A 17,633-nucleotide genomic window follows, 5' to 3' on the forward strand; every position below is an offset into this window, starting at 1 on the left:
AAAAAGGTTAATGAGGAAAAGCCTAAATCCACATTGTCATGTCATGTCGAGCAAAAGTCAAGGGGCTAACAGAGGGACCAATTTTGCAGCTGCTCAGAGGTAAACAACTGTAAGTGTATTTCAGCCAAGAAAGTAAGAAAGCTTAAGGAAGCATTAGCAATACAGTCAGCAGAGCAGCAAGACACCAACTCAGCATTACCTGCTGAGGTTGACTTTGTAGTAGCAGACAGAGACGTGCTACATGTTGGCAAGTGTAAAGTAATAGATCACATTATGTTTTGTAAAGAACATATCTGTTATGGTATTTACACATATCTGCAAGATAGCCCACATGGTTGTTTTATGTGTGGAACATATGCCAAGGAGAATGCATACTCTGCATCTCCTCCCAACTTTTTGATCTCAAGGCTCATCCTGCATTCAGGCCCTCAGGGCATGACACGAGATTTGAGTAAGCCACTGGCTTCAGTCATTCACACAAAGCAAAACAGGCAAAACTAGACAAGGTTTTTACACTTGGTTGCCTTTTGTCTCTGTGCAACAACTACAACCAAAACCGCTGAAGCCGAGGCAGTTGCTGTGAGGACACACTGCAAATCACATAAACTGTAATTTAAAAAATATATATATTGATAGGAGTACCAACGTGGGTTTCTCTCTAAATGGGAAGGTAGACTGACCTAAACTAAGCTTCAGGTTGGTAACCATGCATGGGCACGCACACACCCATGCACAGGTCAAATTAACCCACATGTCAGTGGTACAACCGTTGTCATGGAAACAAGTCAGGCTACCCAATGTACAATAACCATATCATGCCACTGATGACAAATTGGATTAAGTGTTAGATATCTGTGAATTGCTCTTTTTTTTGCACACATACTCACATACTGCATCACATACTACATTAACCATACCGGGCCAAACCAGCCTTACACAAGGGATGTGTATTCTGTGTATTGCAGTGACTGGGGAGGAGCCTTTAGGACAGCATGGCTGAGAATAATGACAGAACAGCCCTTGGCTGAATTAACCACAGGCTGGGCATTGGATCTGCAGGACACAGGGGAAATTTAAAGATACAGACCAGTGCAGTGCATTATGTTTTGCACATTTAACAGAGCATAGTGTTGCACAGTGAGCGAGTTCTGATTACAAATGTGTAACCGTGTTGTCAAGGAACAATGTGGCTTGTCCTTGCAGCCTTTACATGAACATTTATTATTACCATTTTATACAGATTTTGGTTAATAATAAATCAAGCTCCAAGCCTTGCCGTTGTTCAGCTATCCACACACACGGTCGTCTGGCGCCAGACCACCCAGATTGTGCTCAGCAAGGGCAATGCTGTGGCTGGTCCCCCCGTTTTTACGTTCACGTGAAAGCCTGTTAATGAGTAGTTGGTGTTTCAGCTCTTACCGGTGGAGTGGTCCACAGGTCCTCCGCCGTTGTTGCTGAACAGGGCAGTATACAGGTCAGGGTATGCCTTCTCCAGGGCCACACACAGCTCGAGGAAATGGTCGCTCTCCTTGTTCATCAGCATCTTCAAAAGGTGGTCTACTTTCTCGGCGCTGGACGAACAGTTCTGGTCCAGTTCAAACCTATCGAGCTGGCTCAAGGTACCAGAAACTATCAGCAGCTCAATCAGTTGGTCCGCATCGGTTATGGACTCCAATAAGTTCTGGTGGCACTGGTCTAGCAACTCTTTGTGCTTTGGCTCCATGGCTATCCGCTGTAGTTCCGTAGCTTCCCAGCTAACCCAGACAGCCAAGTGGAGGTAATATCCTTATCGATCAAAAGTACCGAGCGACTATTGAACTTAACTTATCGCGGCTAGCAAAAGTTAGCCGGAGCCACCACGGCATTAGGTTGCAGGGGAGATAAATTGTTATAGCATATTGAAACAGGCACAAGAAGCCATATTTGTTGCCCAAGGCTGTTGACTGCACTAAACAGCGATACATTTTTCCATCTTACTCGTGTGTGGCTATTCAGGTCGTTTTTTGCTTCCTCCCAGAGTCCGCTTTAGCCGTGCACATAATTCTCTTTTTTTGTATCATTTAAGGCGCCCTTTGACGACTCAACTGCTGCGAAAACTCACGTAACTCCGCGGATGATCCTCAGTTACACTGTATCCTCCGCCATGTCTGAGCAACTCAGCAGCTGCTGCCCGCTGTCAATCAACATGCCGTTCAATGACCATGTAAGGCAAAATGGGGCGGGGCTTTACAAAAAACACACCCATTTCATCAATGGGCGTGCACATCCCTCCGGTTGTAGGCCTACGTCGAAAAACCCAAACGGAAAAAATGAGAATGGAGAGAATATGCATGAAAATGAGATATTTAAAAAAAAATGTCGACGCAGTGGTAACGTTGTGTAAACAATTAACTCATCCTAAAGCAACCATTTATATTTACGAAATGAAAGTAGGGTTGCCTTCACCATTTAAGATACTTGAGCATTTTCATTCCTACGTTTTACTTTACTATATTTATTTTACAGATAGCTTACCTAAACTTAGTGACATACAAAACATGAGCTTATAACATATAATGATAAAACAGAAAAAACAACCTATCAGTGTATAAAATCATCGGCTAAACATACAACAGTTTACACATACAGTACAACATACTTTTCTAAATGCAGTACTTTTCCATGTAATGGGGTATTTATTTATTGCAGCATTGCTACTTTTACTAAAGTTATAGATCTCAATGCCTCTTTCCTAACCACAGATAACTACTGGTTATCTGTGGTTAGTTTAAATTCCATCAGTGTGATGCAACTCCATGCACTAATCACCACAGTGCATAGAGTTGCATCACACTGATGTAGGCTACATCATGAAAAAATTAAATAGTTGATGAAACAAGTAATCCTTTAATCATAATCTTTTGATTTGACACAGAAACATCAAATCAGCAGATCCCTCATATTTGAATTTTTAGGAAAAATGGTAATGATCCTGTGATAAAAAATATAAGTGTTTTATTCAGTCCTTGCATGAAACTGTTGATGCCACAGCCTTATGCGTCATGTTTCTATATCCAAAGATGGATTGTTTCAAATTTCAGTGTACTGTGTCTGTGTATTGGATTAGATAGAGGAAGGCAGTGAGCAATAAGTCAACATATACACTACCGGTCAAAAGTTTGAGGTCACTTACACATTTCCATACCACTCCATTATAGACAGGATACCAGCTGATCTTAGTGGGTGTTTGATCTTTAATGCAATATCTATATTTCTCATTATCAGCAACCATTCATCCAATGTTCCAAAGGCACATTCTCTTTACTAATCTGATATCATTTTAAGAAATTAACTACAAAAACATTGGAGAATCCTTTTGCAATTATGTAAGCACATAACGTCATCTTTAAAATGCTGCCCTGGTTTAAAAAAATAAATAAAGATGCAACAGATCACAGCTGGTATTCTGTCTACAATGGAGTGCAATGGAAATTTCTATGTGATCCCAAACTTTTTACCGGTAGTGTGTATAAGCAATATGTGAGGGTAACAATTAAAATGTGTATTTGAGTAGGATTTGTGAAATACAACATGATGGTGAAGGATGCACTCTGCTTCCAGTCTACGGCTGAATAAAGAATGTTGGCACAGACACAAGCGTCTGCAGGCATACCTCTCAAACCGTGACCTTATTCATGCATGCACTGAATCTCATAGTGACATCTACAACTCGCTTCCCCCTCTCTCTCTCTCCTTCTCCAACAAGCTGGCTCCATAGCTTGTGCAACCATGTGCTATCCTTTTAGATGAAAAATTAATTACAATCCATTCATATCAAAGGGAAGCACGTCCCCACCTCTGACACGTTTGTGTCTTTACCCTACTTCTGAGGACACGCGTTTGAATAGAGAAGACAGCCTGATGCTTTTTTATCTTCAGGGTAGGAATGAGTTTATTTAGACTTTAGACAACAGAGGTAGTCATTCTAGCTGTCTGGTAATTTACTAAAATATATATATATTTTTAAATCTTTTATCTCAGAGCCCTGATCTGGGCTTTCAGATAAAAGATCAGATCAATAGCTTTATCTTTTATGGAAGACACTCCGCAAGCATATGCGCCATTTATTATAGTGAAATCATCTCAAACTGAAAATTTTCATTTTTTTTACATTCTACTTGTCTGAGTAGAGAGCTAGCTAACGGAGAGCCAGCTGTGCTAAGGGTGGTAAAATGATTACTTACATAATTCATTATCCATAGTGTTGATCTATTTTTTTTCCATTCTGCAAGAATGATGGTGTGTTAAACGAACAGTAGCAACTCTGACAAGAGGCATTGACAACATTTTAGAAGAGAATAAGTTTGTTGGTGTCAACACATTTTTAAGACATTTTTTATCTAGTCATTATTTTCCCACAATACTGAGACCTCAAGGTGCCAGGAGAGGATTCCCAAATTGTTAGATCAGCTATAATAGATATTAAATTGGGCAATTCATGGTTTTTAATTAAAAGTAAATTACACAGCCTCGGGCTGCATGTGTGCAACAAATGGGAGGTTTCTGATCATGACGATATCATAACTACAATGTTGGTAGAGACATGCTGAAACATTATAAAATTATAAAACTTGTATGATGAGAGCTAAATTATCTTCTCAACACCAATCTAATTGCATCTGATCTTCATTACAATTCTAGTTTTTGTTATCTTAACATCTAACTAAAGCCTTATTCGCCATTTCTGGTCAATTTTAACATGATGTCATTAAAACTACTGATGTATGGCTGCTACCGAGGGGTTCCTCTGACAGCACTGTGGACAAGCTAGACGTGTTTAATCTGACCAAGGCAGCTTTATGGATGCAATCAATTCCAAAGGCTCTCCCCCCCCTCACTTCATAGTTATTGATTGCAAGTGCATTTAACTCACAAACACTACTGCAACGTCTCTACAGTCAACAGCATTTTAAGTGAAACCAACAGGACCTAATAAGCCATAGAGAACTCCATGTGCAGCCGCACACACTGGCCTCACACCACTCAAGGTAAGAGATATGCTGTATGTGTATTGATTAATAAAAATGCTGTATGTGTTTAAGAGTCACCAGATATCATACAACCCTATTCACTGTTGGAGAATGAAGACACTTGTTTTTTACCAGCGGAATTTAAACTCAATTGTGACCACGGTTATTAATTTAATTACATCATATAATGATCTATATTCTTCACAGCTGAGCATTGGTAAAGAGCTATGCCTACCTATTGAACCCTTTAAGTGTAGCTGTTGTGGTTGTATTAACACTTATCTGCCCTCTGGTGGTAAATTGAGTCTATTACCAAGTGCTAACAGTATTAGAGCAATCATGAGAAGGTCTTGACAGATTTTAAAGATACTATTGGTTAATATGGCATCTGATATAAGCGGTTTGTATTACACCTAGGGATGAATTTGCTTGTGAACCAGAGATGAGATATAATAGTCATGGAATTGTATCTGTATATAAAGAAGGTTGGTATGTTTTATTTTATTTTTTAAAATAATTTCAATATGCATTATTCCATGTCATGAAGCACAAATACTTCCAGTATGCATTCTGAATATATATATTCTGAGACTCATGAAGACCAAATTGTGATGCCTGAGCTTTACATGCTACAGGTATACGTACACAAATTGAAGCATTTGCTGCAAATACAGCACAACTAGGATAAACAAAGAAATAGTGTAGAACAAAATGTAGAACGAGATTATACAATTGCAAAAATTGACTAACAACTTTGGTACTTAGCTGCTATGTATTTTATGTCTCATACTTCATTCAGCATTGCTGAACATTACAAAATTAGCTGATAAACATTCCAGATATCATTAGTCATCTGTTCAAAATTGGCATAATTGATACAAATATCTTAAAAATATATAGCTCTAAAAACCCAAATGTAATCTATTTTAAAACTATTATATGGCCATGTATATTCAACTCAAATATCCAGCAAAGATATTACAAGTGAAAAAAAACACAACTGTTTTGTGAATCCTGTATAAAGAAAAGAAAAAATATATAGCATATAGAGAATACATGTTCTTAAAACTAGGTACACATTGCATTGATAGTACTGGCATGCAGGTTTGCGGTTTGTGTATAGTGCATATAGATAAAGGCAGAAAACTGATTTTTATAGAACATTTATATATTGTAGTAGTCCTCATTTCCTTTTTAGTCATTGCCTCCACAGAACTTCAGTAGGAGTTTCTTGTAGTCCCCAGATGTGTCTCCCTGTCAATGAAATAAATAAATCAACAAATTTGTCTCACGTAATCTTGTGTACTTGTTGCTTTTAAATCATCCATGCGACTGGAGGGTAATTTGTATTTAGCGCAATAACTGATGAAGGTACTTACAGAGATGTGTGTGTACAGTGACTTTCCATAGTTTTTGACATACTCCTGGCGGATATCCAGCATGTCGATCTCAGAACGGGAGACCATGATCCGGATTAGTGTTGTGTCTTTGGTCCCAGCCCCCTGAACACATGTACATACACACAATTAGGGTAACATGAATTAAATATTGTACTACACTAATTTAGTTACGTATAGAAAATGAGCAACCAATCAATACAGGGTGTCTCACCTTCATGGCCTTGTATAGTCTCTCAGCAAAGTAGGAAGTTGAGTTCTTAATACACTTCACTGAAACAGAAAATAGTTACTTATTACCAACACAAGCACAGCGTACTCATTGATTCATATTCTCTTTTTTAAGATTTGTATTAATTGTTTTAAACATACTTTGTCTCTTAAATGCACTGTAAAAAAACACCTTCTAAAATTGCTTCACTGCATGTTGAGTTGAGGATAATGAAGTAACAATACTGTGCTATCTTAAAAAGTGATTATGGAAAATCAAGCTATGCATACACACAAAAGAATATAACTTATAATATAAGGAAGGCAACAAGAAGAATTAAAGCAGCATTAATCAATATTTTCATATTCAATGAAATTACTGAGTAGTCTCTGAAGGAGGTGTCACTTGCAAGCACAAACCTCTAGAGGGTTATCTGCAGCTCTACGGAGCTTTTCGCCTGTTTGATCCCAGCACATTTACTGCCTGGTTGAGTTTACCCATTTTCATCAAAACCCATTGACAGCAGCAGGCAGCGGCTGTGGACTACAACCCAACACTAGTTCTGCATGTTTTCAAACGGCCCCTTCTTGCTATTCTCGGCCTAGAAGCCACCAATTTCAAAAAGAAATTCACATTTCTACTACATAAGTGACCCAATTTAAAGATATAATCATTATTCCACTGGTGAAATATCCCTTTAAGCATAAAGTTAGCAAGTAGTGGATGGATGAAGTCAAACATCTAGAAACTTAAGAGCCAGATCTTTTTCTCAGGAATTGGTGTAAACTAAAACGGAGATATCATATTAGATTAGATTTACATTCATCAGGTGGCAGGAAATATGACCGTCAAATTGTTTCTGGGTTTTTCTGCCCACTAGTGACCAAATATTCATTAATGGAGCTTTAAAGCAACTTATATACTGAAAACAATGTCTAGGTGAAATCTGAAAACAAAAACACTATGCAGAAGAAGGGAAACAGAACACAGCATCAAAACTGATGGCAGACATCCAACACTGCATCACACACCACCTCACAATGAAAACTTATAGACTGGTTGTGCAAAACCATCAGAAGGATTCAAATAAATCACATCTATAAACAGGTTACTGTACCATAACCCTGAGAAATGTTGGCAAAAAAGGGGGGGAAAAAAGAAATTAGGCATTTAACAACTTCCTCCAGTTCTTCTTCAAAAGTGTATTAAGATAGCTATAACACAATATGCAACACAATGAGCATGGAAAATGTTTAAATGTTATGTCAAATATGTATGGCAGACAACCTTACACTTTAACATTACCTAAGTATGTGGAGCAGAATCTGTCTCTCACAATAAATGTTTATGACCTATCCAAGACTAGAGTTGAATAGGTCTGTGTGTATTCTTACCCACTGCCACCATGCCACTCTCAAGGTCTCCGGACATTTCCCTGATGATGCTCTTCTCGATATCCCTGCCACACATCTGCTGGTACTCATGAAAAACTGTGCACACAGACACACACACAGACACACACACACACACACAGCAAGACACACACACACAAGTTTCATTTGTGACCTGATCCTCCTTTAATGTGTTTTAAATGTTGAACGTTACGTTAGATTATGCTTGTATACATAAAGAAGCAAAAAAAATAAAAAAATAAAGAATACCTGCTCTGAGATGGGATTTGCTCCTGGCACACAAAATGGCATTAAACTTGGATTCATCTGTTCCCAGCTTGTTTTCTCCAGCAGCATACAGGGACTATAAGGAGAACATTGAAATGTCTTTTGTTTAGTATAGGATCTCCATTAGCTGTGCTCTTAAGCACATTAAACAAATTAAGATTAAATGATGATACAGATAAAAATATTGCAACACCATGCAGCATCTGACATAATTGCAGGGTATCAAACTAGGGCTGGATGATATAAGTAGTGTGCTATATGCCCTGACGTTGTTAAATATTGCGACAATATTACTTGTGATAAATAGATGTAAAAATATAGCCTACTCAGTTCTACTGCTTTCAGTATTTTGTTAAAATACAACAAATTGCTTGTTGAACTTGAAACAAATGACAAAAAAATGTAGCCATGTTGTGCTTTGTCAATTAAATCAGTTGGGTTTTTTGCCAAATGTTCACGGTACAGCAGACAAAACACCCGTAATACTGTACTATGATCCATACAGAAAGTTACATGTTGTTATTAAGCTCAACACTGTTCCCTCCTTCCTCCTGTTAAATCACATAAGACTAGGGCTGCTTAAAGTCCATTCTTTTCATTTTGATGGTTAGATTTTAAGTGTATTTAATATATTAATATTAGTATGTTTAATCCATGTTTTGGCAAACAAGCTGTTTCGTACTGTACATGTCCTGTTTTTTTTTACCTTATTCATGCTAGTGTGTATGTGTGTTTGTGTGTGCGTGTGTATAGCTGGTCTTCTTCTGCTACTGAGTGTAGTAATCTAGCTCATTAGTGCCACCACTGGGCTGTCACGAGGAGACCGCACACCAGGCTACCGAACAAGACCAAGTAACTGTGCAACCGCTGGAGTCTAATGTAATCAAGCTGTGTCATAGTTCTCGGCAAGTTTAACTTATTAACCAAGCTTTGTTTTGAGTACATTAGATGATTGTGTTTATGGCGATTCACATATTATCAATGGGGAAGTACATCACATGCAAATACACGTCATGTTATCTTGGTAGTTATGTTGAGTCAAATGTTAGAGAAGTGAATGTTGAAGGCTGCATGGGAGGTAGGCTGTCGCAATCCAGGAGACCGCGCACCAGGGTGCTGCATGAGGTTCGTCGGCAAGTTTGAGTTATCAACCAAGCATAGAAGCCTTCATTTCTTGTGCATCTTATATGGTTGTGTACATGGAAGTTCATAGGCTACATTAGCAATGGATATCACCTACAAATAAACGTCATGTTATCTTGGTAGTTATGTTGAGTTAAATGTTAGAAGTGAATGTTGCTACATGGTAGGTAGGTTGTTATGAGGAGACCGAGCACCAGGCCACTGAATGTAACAGAGGCCAGTGGGTGAGTCTAGTGTCGGTCAGTATGTGAGTGTATGAGTGTTTAAAATAGTATGTTGAGACCGAATGTAACCATGCAATCGCTCTAGTCTAATTAAGCGGTGTCTTGGTTCCTGGCAGGGGAAGTAAAGTCGCAGATAAATCAAAAAACATAATAATGACAATGAATCAGATTTTACCTGAGCATCTTGTTTAGCCAGAGCGATGTCAACATTCTCTCGTTCGTCACGATTACCCTGCAAAATAAAGGACAGCATATTCCTAATTAAATCTGAAAGTAGTTGCTAAGAGACAGATATACAGGTAATTCAGTTGTATCATATCTTACCTGGGCGAGAGAGACCAGGAGCCTGCGGAAGTGACCGGAAGTATCGCCACTAATGGCATCTTCCAGTGTCTTCTTGTATTCTGAAATGGCAAAAAAACAATGGTTCAAACAAAACAAAAAAAAACACAGATATTGTACATGGATTTAATTAAAATACATAGGTTCAAGCATTAGTGAATTCTGAAAGCCTCACATCTCATTTCACATACAGTACATGAAGAAGGTTCGGGAGTCTTAAGCATTAAGTTTAGCTGAACCTGCAATGAAAAAGATATTGCGGGTGCACAAAACACAGACATACATAGGGCCCTATCTTGCAGCCAGCGCTACTCACTTTGTACACCAAGGCATGTATCAATGCTATTTTGCATAGCAGACTTTTCCCTCAACAGACACACGCCGGTAAATTAGGGAATGAATTTGCGCTCTGCAGGGCGGTTCAATGAACAGAAGAAGCGCGTTCAGGCGCAAACATTCCCTGGTGCTATTTTGTAGTTTCAGAAAACAATTCTGCCACTGACCAGTAACATAGTCTAAAGTCAGTGGCATGTTATTCAGATGCTATTTAAGGGTGCACGCTTGGCCATAATGTAGTCTGTGTGCACAACGTGTATTCCCTTTTCTCCTCTCATCTACACCGACGCAGCAGTTCATATTTTAGCAAACCATACAAAATTACAAGGAAAAAAATTACCACACAAGGGGAATCATTGTGGTGTAAATAACCTCATGTGCCACAGATTCCTAGCCAAAACATAATTTGTATCAAATGCATTTACATCAAATGCATTTACAAAATTGTATGGTGGTACCAAAATCTAGACAGACTGCACGGATCTACTAACATAAAAAAACACTTTATACTTTGTAATAAAAGAGATCACAACAGGAGGGGAAAGCAGTCCATTTACCGCCCTGAGGCATCTCACCTTGTTTGTAAATACGGCTTATCTCCCTGATTTCAGCGTTGGAGCGAGAAGACAGGATCTCTATCAGACAGGCTTCATCAGTTCCAGCTCCCTGTTAGGAAGACAGAACAGTGATAACTTGACAACCTAATCCTCTGGCAGGAAACATTCTTCCTGTGTATTTGTGTTCTATATTCAATATTCAAACCTTCAACTAATGCAGTTCTTTACATTTTATAACAATGTAACATGTATACATGGTTCTTTATTTAGGAGACTTTTTCATAACAACATTTTTTTTTCACAATGAAATAACACGTAATAATTCAATGATTCAATCTATGTTGACATAAAGGTGGTAAATAATGAAGAAAATATCAATAGGTTTTGTGCCTGAGCCTTTACCTTTATGGCATTGTGGATCTCAAAGGCATCAAACTCAGCAGGGGTCTTCAACGTGGCCATAACCAGACTCCTAAAGTTTCCAGACAGTTCTGAGTGCAGGTCCTTAATCAGATCCTGAAAATGGAAACAACCATCATTAACAGCTGAAAAAAACGTACCGCTAGAAGCTCTGTGCTATATCTGAAGCTATAATGAGCGCTGAAGACATTCCAACCCCCTCTCCATTCTACTGGCAGCCACAGCACCTGTTGTCTGCTTAAAGACTGCTAACTAACACATACTGAGCCACATATATTCTATATTCAGAAATTGTGAGTTTTTTTTCCTAATGGAAAATGGCATCAGGTATTACATTAATATTAAACACTCAACAAGAAGCATAAACAGGACGTTTACCTTGCCATAGGAAGTTTTGTAGGCCCGGAGCAAAGGAACACGCTGCTTGTTAGAGCGACTCCCCAGTAAGTCGATGATGGCTTGCTCATCAGTTCCTGCACAGACAAGCCCACACCACTGAATCCGAAGCAGCCACAGATAAAGAAATGTTCCAATTCAAAACATTTCATACATACGAACATACAAGTGACATTTATACTTGAAAATGACAAATATCTTTATGTATGCAAAAGCTATAATCCAAAGAAAGTTAAGTTGGTTATCAACTACCTAAAGCCTGTCAGCTATCTTTAATTAGGTCATTTTAAAATGTGTCAAGCTGCATCTTTGTCCCATTACATTTTAGTGAATTTGTGCACACTGATTTATAAAATGTAAGTGTTTACGGGACCATAAAAAGATGACTACCGGTACCTAACACTTAGTTGACTATGAATCTTACAACCAATTAGTAAACTACATAATTAAATAAGGCCAGCCCAAATGAATACAGTTAGAACACACTTCCCAAATAGACAAAATTCAGTGAATCATGTGCATCTGGAGAATATTATTAAGCATTCTCTCCATAGCGCTCACCAAAGCCCTTCATAGCCTTCCTCAGGACCTCCACATCTTTAAGTGGGTCAGCTCCAGGAAAGTCTGTGATCGTTCCCCTGAATCCTCTCTGAGATAACAACACAGCCATTTGCAGTGCAACAAGTGTTATTTACACAAAAAGCTCATTCTGTTTTACACATTACATTGTAAATGTATAGTGAGTGTGTATTTCACACATAACAACAGAGAGCCATAACACGATGGATATAGTTCTAACCTATAGGAGCAAAAGGCTTACGTTGACAGGTGGAGAAATTGGCATGGCTCCTGGGCTGTAGGCTGGCATGGATGGATTTGATGAAGGGACATTTGGGTAACCTGGCACAGGTGCTGGTGCTCCTCCATAACCAGGCATGGGTGGGTTTGATGGTGGTGCTCCGGGGTACCCAGGCATTGGCTGGCCAGGCTGACCAGGCTGGCCAGGCTGACCAGGGTAACCCATCCCTGGGCCTTGGGGGTTTTGCATGTTCCCTCCGGGCTGTGGGTACATGCCATATGACTGTTGGTTAGGGATGGGGGCACTATTCCCGCCAGGCTGAGTGGCAGGTGGGTAACCCCCAGGGGCTTGGGCAAACATGGATGGGTTTTGAGTGAACCCCCCCATGACAGCGGAGATCTGGTTGGCCTGTGATTTGGAAAGATTAGCATCTCATAATATGTGTACAGACCTTTAAGGATTATTTCATGCAAAGCACAGGTAGCTGGTCATACTTTTATTGGATTACATTCAAATGTATCATATTTATTGAATTCATCAATGTTTTTCAATAACAAATTTCCAACCCAAGTAACTGTCCTTTTATCCTGGATCTTACTTCAGACTTAACTCAAGTTATTGTTGCTGAAGAAGATGTACAGGTAACCAAATAAAGTGTGACCATGCAACCATAAGACGGATATTAATATTTCTGATAACAGATAATGAGAACATAACATAGACAAGACAAGAACTCAGTAAAGTAAAGAGGATAATTAGAGTTGCATTAGATTGATAGGTTTAAGAAGCATGAATAAGAATGTGACTGTTTTTTTATGCAAGCGACGTAAAAAAAGAAGCTGACAGAGAAAATGGCGATTCTGAGGATTTAAAGATGCAAACGTTTGGAAAGAAGGTCTTACCACAAAGTGATGTAATATTCCATGAATGGCTGTGTAATTATTTCTAACTGTAATATTCAACGCAAAAATCTGATGATATTGCATTACACATATTTTAAGAGTTTTCTGGGTGCAGGTGAAGGTAATTTGGCTAAACCTACCATGCCAGCCATGTATCCAGGGTTGGATAAGTTGTCAAGACCAATGGAGGGGTATCCACCAGCGGGGCCACCTCCCCAGCTGCCTGCAGCAGACAACAATGACAATGCTGTTCATATTAGCCTGAGACAGAAATGACTCTTCTTACTGGAACTTCCTTTTTCTCACTTTCCAACTAGTTAACAGATAAGCAAAAGAGAGTTAGTTTAAAGTATGGGAGTACAATGTGAAACGACTGTGGGACTTGTTGGCTTCTCTTAGCAACAGCAGAAGTTGTTTTTTGAGCAGAAAAAATCCATTCTTCTTTTTACTTTAAGTCTCATGATCCCTGTTTCCTACAAACATAACATAACTGACTCACCCTTTCTAAAAAGCACCAGAATACAATAAGGTTACATTTCAATAGCTATTTTTTTCCCAGCAGACAGCAAAAGTGATGCCCCTGCACACAAGTAATTTTTGCCCCAGTAGAAGAACTATTATCCATTTAAACTACCAAACCGTATGAACAAAATTCTTGTATACTGGGCATATACAAGAGGCCACCTGTATACTCCGCCCTGTTGGTGGTAGTTACCATACTAACGTTAGTAGCTTAATCTCAAAAGCAAGACTTCATGACCAATAAGGCCCAAACAGGCAGGAAAACATTGGTGTCAGTGTCGGTATTACCAAAGATCTATGTATGCGCCCGTTGAGACTTCAACACAACCGCCGCAGATTGCAAACCAAAACGGGTTTCCAAATGTCTCCTGTTTAGAGGCTCAGAAGCACAAGACCTATGTGAATGCACTCTGTTTCACTTATTTTTTAAATCACCATAATGAGATGAATGTGTTGCTCTTTTTAATGAGAAAGTAGACATTTTTTTAAAATATATTTCTCAAATATCAACCTATTCCTTTAACAGTGGCACGCCGGCTTACCTTGTGGTGGTGCCTGTGGATAGCCTCCAGCCTGAGGTGGATAGCCTCCAGCCTGAGGTGGATAACCTCCAGCCTGTGGAGGATAGCCCCCAGCCTGTGGAGGATAGCCACCTGGTTGAGGAGGGTAACCGCCTGGCTGCTGCGGGTAGCCTCCAGCTTGGGGAGGGTAAACTCCAGGCTGAGGGGGATAGGCACCAGGTTGTTGAGGAAAAGCCCCAGGCTGTTGTGGGTATCCACCTGCCTGAGGGGGGTATCCAGGGTAGCTCATGGCTTTAAGCATAAAACAAAACTGTCAAAAATCAAGAGGGCTGCCAAAAATGACCTATTAAACAAAAGTAAGAATCATCTTGTGCAGCCAAAATGCATCTGTTGGCATCGTCTGTTGGTAAAGGACAATTAAAAGAAAGAACACTACGCTGCTAATGGCACCCATAGACTGCAAAACCTATTGAGCTTGACATTCAAGAGAGTTGAAACCACACCCAGCTCCTCATCCTCAGGACACAATCATTCCCTGACAATGAACTGGTGCGCTATGAGTATGTCTGCGTTGATAAATTTACAGTAATTGCATTTTTTTTTTGTTATACTGGAAATCCTAGTCTTCTAGGTAAAGGCTTTGCTTTTTAATGTAGCAATGTATGCAAAGTGTCACCGCCAATGCAATATAATAAATTGCAAACTCACAAATCACAAATATTTTTAATTGAGTATTAGGGTGGTGAGGAAACTCTCTTCTTGGTTAAGCTTTGTATGACAAGCCTGTGTTCCAATATGCCTACTTGTTCCATGGTTATGCTGACTACAGTGGCCATAAATGGAACAGTCTTCTCTGTTTTGCATTTTATGGATGCAGGAAAGTTTTATGGATGCTGTGTTTGAATGAACACAGAGCAGGGAAGCAACCCTTTACAATACAGAGGTCAACCCCAAAGGATAGAAGGATTTAAATTAGGTACAGCATTTATTCTATAGGCTACATTCAAAAGAAATTTAAAATAAAAGCTATCCAGTCCCAGAGACTTCAGATCCAATTGTTACACTAATACGTTTAACCACTTATACACGTCATACTCATGCCCTGCCTTCTGATGTCAACACACTATTGATGCTGACTCAAAGTGTCCTTGTGAAATACTGTATCAACAGTTAAACACACATTTGGTCAGAACAAATGTGGTTTGTCTTATGTACGGTGCTTTCTGGTTCAAACACATCTTTATGCTTTCACAATTCAAACTGTGAAAAAAAAATAAAGAACTACGAAAAGCTTTCCTCGGACCCCAACACCCTAAGCAAATATGACACGGTCATAAAGATATTTATCGTTTCAGGGTCGAAGTCGCCAATGTGAGGTAATTACAACTTCTTAAGGTGTACTAATACAGTGGCGGTTACTATTAGTTAGCTAGCTAGCTAATCTTAACATACATAAATGGTTTTGTTGTGACGCTGGGCGTGTCGTTTCACTCACTTTAAAACTGGTGAAGATTGATGGTTTGGCGAAACACAAAGCGTTAGGTTATTATTTAATTTGTCATCGCTAACGTTGGTGAGAGAACAAAAACTGCACTAATAGTTAAAAATATGAAAAACAGATTGTGTTAGGCAATTGAAAATGCATCTACCAACACAAACTTTGCGCTAGCTAGCTGCTTTAGGCCTGTAGATCTGTTTAAAAAAAACAAGCTAGCTAGTTAAACCTCCCGACCCAATTGTCTAGACCCTGCACTAACTTAGCTTATCTAATTCTATCTAAGCTTGCTGACCAAAAATAGGCAAACAAAATTCCAGCAGCAATTTGAAGCTACAATCTAAGCAGGACATTTGTGGCCTTAAATAGTCGAGAACCGCACAGCAACGCTGGACCAGAAAAGGAATCCAAAAATAGCTGCTACTTATCCAGATATATTGTGAGCAAATGTATCATAGCTACATTACGCCAACTCGTTGTTTGAGTATCGTTTGATTTTAGCACTTACTTTAGTCTGATTGTAGTCTCTTCCTGGATGGACGTAATTCTTAGACAAGCTACAGTTTTTACTAAGCTAGCTACTTAACTGGTATGGGGTGGGGCTCTGTCATACTTTCCACTTAAAGAACCAACCCATATATCTGCCTGTCACAGAGCAGTGCTGTGACAACAGCACATATGTGTTCAACCCTAGACATACACGAGAACGTTTACGTAATAATGGAAAATGTGGAAGACCGACGCCACAATAGAGCTGTTTAGGTGTGTTGCTATCCACCTAAATATAAAGTAACCACCACTTTTGTGTTTACTGACACACAAGTAACTAATAGCCTTTTACTGTGATAGCCTTATCAACATTAAAGAAATATAAATTAGAACTGGGTCTGTACAACGGGGTGAAGTTTGTTTTTATATTTGACATTCGTCGGTTTTTGTATGTTACTCAATAAGTCCGTGTCAACTTTTCTTTAACCGTGGAGTCAACGCCTCGATTTACCCCAGATCCAGGGGATGTTGGAAAGCTACGGAGGCCCCTTGAGGTCAGCTGAGAAAAAACTGTTTAATAAACTGCTCGGACGGGTTCATAATCAGTGCTCTCGGTTTTATAAACGTGAGCAAAAGTTAGAAAGCTATTTACAGATTGGAACTTCTGGGATCAATTACTCTATAGCGAAATTACATTAAATCCTAAATGACTTTGAGCTTTCCTAGCGCAGTAAAACTGTGTCCTAAAAACACATTTTCATCAAAAAGAGCCCGTCCTCCAACTTGGAGAAGTAACATGGTCTCTAGTAGCAGCAGCGGGGCTTAGGGGCCATCTAGAAACTACAACACCGACCCAAAATATCTATTAATTTAATGATTAAGGTGATAAGGTAGTGTCTCCAAACGTAGGTTTTAGCAGTAAGTGCTTTAGTACGATTTAGTAGTATGATGATGATGATGATGAAATTGAAGTTTTTTTTAATAAACTTATAGCTGTGAAAGTTGTAAGAGGTTATCTGAAATATATTAGATGAGATTTTATGTCAATTCAGAAATGAGAAACCTATTATTAGTACAATATTGAAAGGTGCATAAACCATTATTTGCTATATTTTTCTATTTTTAAAAGTTTCTTCCTACTAACTCACAGTGTAAAATGTTTAATGGCTGCAACTCTGTATAATGGTAGTG

At 39.0% G+C, this 17,633-nt stretch overlaps 2 protein-coding genes across 12 annotated transcripts in view; both read right to left on the reverse strand.

Moving 5' to 3' along the window:
- The window catches only part of dlg5a (discs, large homolog 5a (Drosophila)), a 35,275-nt gene extending 33,105 nt beyond the window's left edge, over positions 1–2,170 (reverse strand). For 6 of the 8 annotated variants that reach the window (XM_034898493.1, XM_034898491.1, XM_034898495.1 and 3 more), the window contains exon 1: positions 1,420–1,723. In XM_034898493.1, coding sequence (XP_034754384.1) covers positions 1,420–1,723 — 304 coding nt within the window. Of the gene's footprint in view, positions 1–1,419 lie in introns of all 8 variants that reach the window. The other 2 variants (XM_034898497.1, XM_034898490.1) reach the window with 1 other exon arrangement.
- A 3,324-nt stretch (positions 2,171–5,494) lies between these two features.
- On the reverse strand, positions 5,495–16,731 carry anxa11a (annexin A11a). Of its 4 annotated transcripts, none has more exons than XM_034898550.1 (15): positions 16,462–16,731; positions 14,480–14,749; positions 13,556–13,638; positions 12,535–12,921; positions 12,276–12,363; positions 11,697–11,791; positions 11,301–11,414; positions 10,917–11,007; positions 9,988–10,067; positions 9,839–9,895; positions 8,279–8,372; positions 8,012–8,107; positions 6,621–6,679; positions 6,389–6,511; positions 5,495–6,263 (listed from the first exon to the last, which is right to left on the reverse strand). In XM_034898550.1, exons 2-15 carry the CDS (start codon positions 14,745–14,747, stop codon positions 6,204–6,206), a joined length of 1,695 nt encoding a protein of 564 aa, XP_034754441.1. In that variant the 5' UTR covers positions 14,748–14,749; positions 16,462–16,731; the 3' UTR covers positions 5,495–6,203. The 4 variants fall into 4 exon arrangements, with proteins under 4 accessions (XP_034754441.1, XP_034754439.1, XP_034754442.1 ...); XM_034898548.1 differs by having other exon boundaries at positions 14,480–14,768; positions 16,462–16,626; XM_034898551.1 differs by having other exon boundaries at positions 12,535–12,774; positions 14,480–14,768; positions 16,462–16,624.
- Between the last annotated feature and the right edge of the window lie 902 nt (positions 16,732–17,633).

Source organism: Etheostoma cragini, chromosome 17 (assembly GCF_013103735.1).
Source record: "Etheostoma cragini isolate CJK2018 chromosome 17, CSU_Ecrag_1.0, whole genome shotgun sequence".
In the NCBI taxonomy this organism is placed as follows: domain Eukaryota; kingdom Metazoa; phylum Chordata; class Actinopteri; order Perciformes; family Percidae; genus Etheostoma; species Etheostoma cragini.

Bases quoted from the DNA above. Each gene is read 5' to 3' on its own strand.
- anxa11a (XM_034898548.1), bottom strand. From the start codon at position 14,759: ATGCTTAAAGCCATGAGCTACCCTGGATACCCCCCTCAGGCAGGTGGA. The intron at 12,922-13,555 runs GTAGGTTTAGCC...TCCAAATCACAG, and splicing joins CTGGATACATGGCTGGCATG to GCCAACCAGATCTCCGCTGT. The intron at 11,415-11,696 runs GTAAACGTCCTG...TTCCATTTTCAG, and splicing joins ACAAAACTTCCTATGGCAAG to GATCTGATTAAGGACCTGCA.